At 40.7% G+C, this 9,335-nt stretch overlaps 1 protein-coding gene across 1 annotated transcript; it reads left to right on the top strand.

The window, feature by feature from the left end:
• Window positions 1-4,812: 4,812 nt before the first annotated feature.
• On the top strand, window positions 4,813-8,680 carry LOC124884707 (extracellular calcium-sensing receptor-like). Its single transcript, XM_047392756.1, has 8 exons — window positions 4,813-5,057; window positions 5,414-5,708; window positions 5,809-6,098; window positions 6,189-6,484; window positions 6,937-7,142; window positions 7,225-7,446; window positions 7,551-7,674; window positions 7,752-8,680. The coding sequence occupies exons 1-8, from the start codon at window positions 4,813-4,815 to the stop codon at window positions 8,678-8,680; spliced, it is 2,607 nt and encodes an 868-aa protein (XP_047248712.1).
• Window positions 8,681-9,335: the final 655 nt, after the last annotated feature.

The raw sequence follows: 9,335 nt of genomic DNA, 5'->3' as shown, positions 1-9,335 counted from the left end.
AGTCTGATGCAGGGCAGCAACTCTGTGCTGCTGTTCATCTCATTGATTGCAAAGATCATGGTGTGGGAGAAGCGGAGCTCCAAGGTGTCATAGCTGCAGAGGATCAGTCAACAGGTGAGTGTTGACATTTAGCCAACATAACAATAAATCTATAATAAAATTGTAAAACACATTATGAGCTAAAAGCTGTCATAAATAAAAAAAATTATATGTGTAGTTAGACAATGGAGAACCACTGATGCTAGTACTCCAGAATATTTCCTCAAAGCTTAAAGCTACCCCAAAAAAATAAAACATGAAATCAGTCTACAAATTTCATGATCAGGTGAGTGCTGATATCAAAATAAAAATAATAAATTATTTTTTTCTTCCTATAGATCAATAAAAATATTGTCAGAGTCTGCGAATATTTATGTTTATGTTTTGCCTTCTATTAACTTTGCTTGGTCACTAGAGGGCACTGAAGCACCAGGTGATTCCCTGATTGCTCTTGGGTGTATTTAAGCCGGAGGCTGCTGGCACTTCAGTACCTGAGTATTAACCTTTAGTGGTAAAGACTCATGCCAAGACTCCTTGCTTTGATTACAGTTTCTCTAAGTGCTTCGACTTATCTTTGTGTGCTCCTTCTCAGGTTCAGACTGCACAGTCCTGCATATCGTTGGATCAATTGGACTCTTAGCAACCCGGTTATCTTCCTGGAACTCAAGACCCAAGCATTTGGTTAACTTCTGGACTCATCCTGGCTGGCAGTTTCCTGGCTCAACAACTAACCGGCCCATGTCAACCCTTTCCTCACGCTCCACGCTCAATTCCCCCTGGCGGTATCTCTTCATACTTATAGTAAGACAGAACTAAACCTAACTACTGTTTTGCATTTTTCCCCCCCACCAATACCTACTCACCTGTTCTCCTTTCTTTGTGCAGTTGGCGGTTCCCGATTCCTGATCAGAGTTTAACTTCATTGTACAATAAACATCTTAAAATCTTTATGGTTCTCTCCTGAGTGGTTATCTGCATGTGAGTCAAATAACTTACTAAAACTATGACACCAATAACTAACCTTCTTGTGCATGCTGGAACCTCAGGCCTAGTGGTGCAGTCATTAATTAATTTGCATTTTGCAGTGGATGAGGAAAGTTCCTCCAATGACAAAATCCCCATCCATGGAGAATGCTGGTAGAAGAGGAGTACCCAGCATGGTCCATTGCACTGATGATGATTGGACACTGTCACCAGTACCAGTCAGAGCTTCTGTAAAATTAATCTTTTGTTTCAGATCATCCAGAGTCCCTCCTAACATAAGAACAATGATTAGTTGGAACATATTCACTGCTAATTTCAGGTCTTTTTTGAAGTGTCTATCTTAGAAAATGTGCTTTTATTGGCAAAACAACTGTAAACATCTGATATGTAAGGTTATCATTAATTAAAACAACATGCCCTCATCCGGTGATAGTTGATTAAGTTTTACAATGACTTAAATCTTACAATGACCCTGGCCATTTCTGCTTCTTAGGGTCTGGCTGCTGCCGACTCTGTCTCTGAGAGTCCGGCCGCCTCAGCGTCTGCTCACGCCACTGAGGGTCAGCTCGACGCCTCAGCCTCTAATCACGCCACTGAGGGTCAGCTCGACGCCTCACCTTCTGCTCACACCACTGACCCCCCCTGAGCGTGTTTCGCCACTTAGGGTCAGTGCAACTCCTCAGCCTGTCATGCCACTGAGAATCAGCGCAATGCTTCAGCTTCTGCTCACACCACTGAGGGTTAGCGCAACACCTCCACTTTTGCTCGCCCCACTGAGGGTCAGCTCGATGCCTCAGCCTCCACACCACTGAGGGTCAGCACACCACTGAGGGTCAGCCTGTCTCGCCACTGAGGCTCCGGCTGAAGACTCAGGTTCCCAAACCTTTAAGGGTCCTGCCAACACCTCAGGTTCCAATGCTTCTGAGGGTCCTGCTGACACTGTCTCTGCTACTGCCTCTAAGGATCAGTGTATCCAGGATTCTTAGCTCGGCGACGAGGGGTTTGTGAAGGGGATTTAAGGAGGAACCTCCTCATGTCCGAGAGGCCTGTGCTGAGGAATTCCAGGAGGAAGCGCCTCACATCCCAGAGACCTGCGACGAGGGATTCCAGGAGGAACCGCCTTGTGTCCCAGAGACCAAGCCACCCAAGCTTTGGCCAGAGCTTGGGGGACTTGGTCTCTGGCCAAAACAATTGATAAAGAGTGATCGAGTACTGGCAGTCTTAAACAGGAAACTCTGTGCACATATGGAATAAACCTAGAGGCTATGTTGTCTGGGGCTTAATTGCCCCTGGTAGAATCTCCCATAGCAAACAGGCTAAGGGTGACAGGTCAGACAAAGAACTGTTGAAAAGCCTTCATAAGGACTACCACAATGAGGCAAGTGATGTTGCCCAGTACAGCAGAGCCACGGCTCCACCCTGGAGCCAGGCCTGGGTTGGGACTTGTTGGCGAGTGCCTGGTAGCTGGGTTACTCTTCGCAGAACCCAGCTGGATGTGGAATATTACCTCACTGAGGCAGAAGGAGCCTCAGCTTGTGCTGGATGTTGGGCTCTCATGCACGCACAGTGTTGTCTCCTCTCAGGGACATAATCATTCTGCTGGGGGACTTCAATGCCCAAATGAAAAACAACAATGACAGCTGGGGGAGTGTGATTGGGAGCAATGCCTCCCCGATCAGAAGCCAAGTTGTGTTTTATTGGACTTCTGTGTCAGTCACGGATTGTCCATAATGAACACCATGTGTCAAGGTCCGGTATGACGACTATGAATATTGTAGCTTCACACTGAAGGCATAAAAACTATGAATTAACACATGTAGAATTATACACTGAACAAAAAAGTGTGAAACAACTGAAAATATGTCTTATATTCTAGGTTCTTCAAAGTAGCCACCTTTTGCTTTGATTACTGCTCCGCACACTCTTGGCATTCTGTTGATGAGCTTCAAGAGGTAGTCACCTGAAATGGTTTTCCAACAGTCTTGAAGGAGTTCCCAGAGATGCTTAGCACTTGTTGGCCTTTTGCCTTCACTCTGCGGTCCAGCTCACCCCAAACCATCACGATTGGGTTCAGGTCCAGTGACTGTGGAGGCCAGGTCATCTGGCGCAGCACCCCATCACTTTCCTTCTTGGTCAAATAGCCCCTACACAGCATGGAGGTGTGTTTGGGGTCATTGTCCTGTTGAAAAATAAATGATGGTCCAACTAAACGCCAACCGGATGGAATAGCATGTCGCTGCAAGATGGTGTAGTATCCATGCGGGTTCAGTATGCCTTCAATTTTGAATAAATCCCCAACAGTGTCACCAGCAAAGCACCCCCACACCATCACACCTCCTCCACCATGCTTCACGGTGGGAACCAGGCATGTAGAGTCCGTCCGTTCACCTCTTCTGCGCCGCACAAAGACACGGTGGTTGGAACCAAAGATCTCAAACTTGGACTTGGTTTATGCGACTGCACTTGGGGACACTTTCAAAGTTTTCTCAATTGTTCAGACTGACTGACCTTCATTTCTTAAAGTAATGATGGCCACTCGTTTTTCTTTACTTAGCTGCTTTTTTCATGCCATAATACAAATTCTAACAGTCTATTCAGTAGGACCAACAGCTGTGTACTGTATCCACCTCCTGCACAACACAACTGATGGTCCCAACCCCATCTATAAGGCTTAAAATCCCACTTATTAAACCTGACAGGGCACACCTGTGAAGTGAAAACCATTTCAGGTGAACCCAATCAAGATGGTTTGGGGTGAGCTGGACCGCAGAGTGAAGGCAAAAGGGCCAACACGTACTAAGCATCTCTGGGAACTCCTTCAAGACTGTTAGAAAACCATTTCAGGTGGCTTACCTCTTGAAGCTCATCAACAGAATGCCAAGAGTGTGTGTAGCAGTAATCAAAGCCAAAGGTGGCTACTTTGAAGAACCTAGAATATAAGACATATTTTCAGTTGTTTTACACGTTTTTGTTCAGTATATAATTCCACATGTGTTAATTCATAGATTTGATGCCTTCAGTGTGAAGCTACAATATTCAGTCATGAAAATAAAGAAAACTCTTGGAATGAGAAGGTGTGTCCAAACGTTTGGTCTGTACTTTATTTGTGAACAAACCGAGCTAAACAACAAATAAAATATGAAACTCGTACCATCCGATTGTTAACTATGTTAACTTATTTTTATTTTTTGGACTTTTACAAAATAAATTTGTCAATTCATTCAAAATTGAACTTTGAACTTCTTGATATATGTTATCTATGCTAAAACAAATCTCTTCATATATTCAATGTCTATGCCCGCTTGTCTTTGCAGGGTTGCATGAATGGACTGCTGCCAGGTTACAGGTGGGGCACATCCTAAAATGGTTGGCAGTCCATCATAGCACATTACAGCCAAAAACTTAATATAGTTAATTGGGAAATGATGTGATACACCAACACAAAGTCATGTCTTATACTTATATTTAGATTTAAATCTGGACCTAATATGCTAACCTAAACCATTCCATCGTAGCTATTGTGGTATGTTTCAGACAGAAAATATAAACTTCAACCCAACTCCTGCAAATTTATGTCAGCTGAAGAGAGTCAAATTATAGAGCATCTCAAGTGAAAGAAGTTGTCTTAACACAGTCAAATATCACTGGATGAGGGCATGTTGTTTCTGGTGAATAATGACCTGATATATAACACATGTTGAAAGACCATTGAAAACATTCTTGCACCCAAATACAAATGCTTGAAAAATGGTGGTTGGCTTACGATTAGCAGTGACATTTTTTGAGCTGATGACAGTTGTGTTGGGAAGGTCTCTTAATGGTCTAAAAGAAAGGAATCAACTTACAGATAATCAGACTGGTTTCGGTGCTGATACTTCATTGGTGAAATGTACCCTGCAGGGTTCCCCTCGCCAACCTGCATTCTCCACAGATGGGGACTTTGTTATTGGAGGAGCTTTCTTCCATCACTATCAAATAGAGACAGTGATTAATAACTACACAACCAAGCCTGAGATTCCAAGATGCAAAGGAAGGTTAGTAAGATAGAACAGTGTTGCAGAAGAATGTTAGATACAGATGTGCTTAAATCTTTTCAAAATGTATGCCCAAAATATGCCAAATACAAGGCAATGCATTAGAGTAGATGTAGTTAATAATTTATGGATAATATGATGTCTATGAATTTATCTTCGGAGTTTAATTTCAAAATAAATACATTTCTGAATTATTATTTCATTGAGTTTTCCAATGATTTTTTGTTTTTGAACTTAAGTTTATGTTTAATTGAGCTACTTAGTAGACTTATGGTGTTGGTTGTCTGTTAAAATCTAAATATGAAATATTTTATATGCTGGTAAATGTGGGCATTCACCTGACTGCTTTTTTGCAGCTTTAGTGCAAGGGCTCTGCGCTTTTCTCGCACAATGATCTTTGCAATCGAGGAGATAAACAACAGCACAAAGCTGCTACCTGGCATCAGACTTGGTTATCAAATATTTGACACGTGCACCTCTGTGCTCATAGGCACGCAGGTGGCATCTCAACTTTTAAACGGCCAGGACACTGTGTTTTACAAAGTAAATAACTGTTCAAAATCTGGAGAGGTGATTGCTGCTGTTGGAGATTCTGAATCCACTTCATCCATCAGCATCTCACGTATCTTTGGGCCCTTTAAAATCCCTCTAGTAAGCTCTTTATATTAATTACAATTTGAAAATTTAACATATCTACATGGTCATAATAAAGTCAATATATTTTTTATTTTACATTATTTTCTTGCTGTAGGTGAGCTACTTTGCCACTTGTGCCTGCCTGTCTGATAAAAAGCAGTTCCCCACATTTTTCAGAACAATTCCCAGTGATCGTTATCAAGCTGACGCGCTGGCCAAGCTGGTGAAACATTTTGGTTGGACTTGGATAGGAGCTGTCCACTCAGACTCTGATTATGGAAATAATGGGATAGCCTCTTTTCTTGAGACAGCACTCAGAGAAGGGATCTGTGTGGAATACGTTGAATCCTTCTGTTGGACTGACCCAAGGAACAAGATCAGAACAGTAGCTGATGCTATCCGCAGGTATCTGTATCTTTATATGTGCTTCTGTGGCCTATAATAATGTAGACCAACTGTTTATTTTTTCTCTACAACACAATCATTCTTTTCCAGATCAACAGCCATTGTTGTTGTGGCATTTGCAGCCGAGGGTGACATGAGAGTCCTCTTAGAGGAGCTAAACCGACAGCCTCCTCCACCTCGTCAGTGGATTGGTAGTGAAGGCTGGATAACTGACTCACTCTTGATGAGCTTCAGTTTTTGTGTAGGGGCCATTGGAGTAGCCATTCAGCAATCTGTCATTCCAGACTTGAGAAACTTCCTTCTGGATCTCTCTCCATCTGAAGTGGCTGCTTCCTCAGTGCTGACAGAGTTCTGGGAGGATGCATTCAACTGCAGCTTGACAAAAAGTGAGAAAGTTTCTTCTTTTCTTTATTTTGTTTTGATACCACTTGGATCATATCCATAGGAAAGAAAATATGTAATTTACTTAGAATGATAAATTCATACAAACAATGACAAGCATCTACTTAAAATAATTATATTTTCTGTCAGTATTTTCTACTAACTAAATTTAACCCAAAAATGTATTAATAACATGCATTTGGACTTAAACCACAGTATAATTCAAATTGTTTTATATGACACTGAATGCTTCATTAGTTTCATATTTTATGACTAATAAGATGGAAAAGGTTATTTTTTATGTTAACCCACAATAGTTCTTGTGCGTATTTTTATTTTTATTTGCATATGTTTTCATGAGATGTGTTATATATTCCAAGACTCGATTATTTACATAAAGTCAGAGTTTTTGTTTAAAAAAATCTGACTCTGTCATTATTTACTTATTTATCTTTAGCTGCTGTTGTAAACAAGACAGAGTGTGATGGAACTGAAGACATTAAAGCTCTTAAAAGCCCATACACTGAAACATCTCAGTTAAGAGTTACTAACATGGTTTACAAGGCTGTGTATGCAATAGCACATGCCATTCACAATGCAGTGTGTCAGAAAACAAACACAACCAGCCAATGTCACAAACACATGCATTTGGAGGCCAAGCAGGTCTGTTTAAATAAATCACAGTTTTTATTTAGCTTTAAAAGTTGTGGCCATTGATTTTTCTGTCTCTGTTTCTTTCTCACAGATTTTTACTGAACTAAAGAAAGTCAACTTTTCCCAAAATGGTTACCATCTGTCATTTGATGCTAATGGGGATCCTGTGGCTTTTTATGACCTTGTAAACTGGCAGCAAACTGATAATGGGGTTACTGAACTGGTAACAGTGGGGTACTATGATGCATCACTACCAAAAGGCCAGGAGTTTCATGTCAAAAGGAACTTAACCTGGATGAATGGTGGCAAACAAGTAATTATCCAAATGACAACAATTGTGAAGCATTCACAATAAAAAAAATTCCGACACTGAATAATAGCCTGAAAGTTTGTTTTGCTTCTTTGTCTCTGTGACAGGTGCCAATGTCCGTTTGCTCTAAAAGCTGTCCTCCGGGAACTCGTAAAGTATTGCAGAAAGGAAAACCCATCTGCTGCTATGATTGTATACCATGTCCTGAAGGAGAGATCAGTAATATCACAGGTAGAATTGTTAGTTATACACTCCTACAATCTAAAACAGATGTCAAATGTTAATAGATGTTTTTAATTAATTTTTAGATTCCCTTGATTGCGTCCCGTGCCACAGAGAGTTCTGGCCTAATGCAGAAAACAATGCTTGCTTTCCCAAACCTGTAGAGTTTTTATCGTATAAAGAAATCCTCTCAACTATCCTGGCTGCACTCTCTATTTGTGGGGCCTGTCTGGCCATCATTATAGCAGTGATTTTCTTTCGTCACAGAACAACTCCGATTGTCAGAGCCAACAACTCTGAGCTGAGCTTCCTGTTGCTGTTCTCTCTGACTCTGTGTTTCTTGTGTTCATTAACATTCATCGGAGCACCCTCTGAGTGGTCCTGCATGCTGCGCCACACAGCGTTTGGCATTACCTTTGTTCTCTGTATCTCCTGTGTTCTTGGGAAAACTATAGTGGTTTTAATGGCATTTAAAGCTACTCTTCCAGATAGTAATGCCATGAAATGGTTTGGTCCTACACAACAAAGGATTACTGTAGTATCTTTTACTTTTATTCAAGTTATTATATGTACTGTGTGGTTGGTTGTGAGTCCTCCGTTTCCAATGAAAAATCTAACCACCTACAAGGAGAAGATCATTCTGGAATGTGCACTAGGCTCTGTTTTCGGCTTCTGGGCTGTCCTTGGATACATCGGCTTGCTGGCTGTTTTTTGCTTTGTGTTAGCTGTTTTAGCTCGGAAACTACCTGATAATTTTAATGAAGCCAAACTAATAACCTTCAGCATGTTAATATTTTGTGCAGTCTGGGTTACCTTCATCCCAGCATATGTCAGCTCTCCTGGAAAATCCACTGTGGCTGTGGAGATATTTGCCATTCTGGCCTCCAGCTTTGGACTGATACTGTGCATTTTTGTTCCAAAGTGTTTCATTATCTTGTTTCAGCCAGAGAAAAACATCAAGAAATATTTAATGAAAAAAAAAAATTTGAAACTTACCAGAAAAGTGGCTGAATGAATATTTTTTGAATGTAACAGCTAATCAACCAAAGCAGCTCACATCAATTTTAGAAATATCAGTAACTTTGTAATCAAAATAAAAATGTATAGCAGTAACTCAAATGCGTACCTCTTCAGCTTATTTTTAATTTGTTTATATCTTTATTTTTTGTTTGTTTCTAAATTGAATATTCATGTAACAATTGGTACTTTGTGTCAAAATTGGTCTATGTTTACTAAATGGATTTCCCCTTTTTCAATACTTCTACATACTGTGTGGCTCTTAAAAGATTAACTGCACCTAAAAGATTATTTAGATATCTATCTATATCTATCTATCTTTGTGTATCCATTATATGGATGGTTAGAAATAATTAAAAAAAATCGTATATTAATACAGAGTTTCATTCAAGTCATACTAATCAAGTATCGACACACGACGTCTGACAGGCTGTGTTCACAAGTGCATATTTTGCAAAATAAGTTCACAATCTGTCTGTGTTTCTCACAGATTTTCTCTGCTCAGCGGCATGCCCGCTGAGAAGCCGACACTGGTAATTGGCAGCTTCATATTCAGAAATGTGGGAAACCAGTGACCAGAGTCAAATGTTTTTGAGGGGCCAGAATGGACAAGATAAAATCCTACCTGAAAGTGCTGTCTAAGGAAAAGCATA

This window comes from Girardinichthys multiradiatus, chromosome 18, assembly GCF_021462225.1.
Source record: "Girardinichthys multiradiatus isolate DD_20200921_A chromosome 18, DD_fGirMul_XY1, whole genome shotgun sequence".
Taxonomy (NCBI): domain Eukaryota; kingdom Metazoa; phylum Chordata; class Actinopteri; order Cyprinodontiformes; family Goodeidae; genus Girardinichthys; species Girardinichthys multiradiatus.
This window is presented reverse-complemented; position numbering and strand designations above follow the sequence as displayed.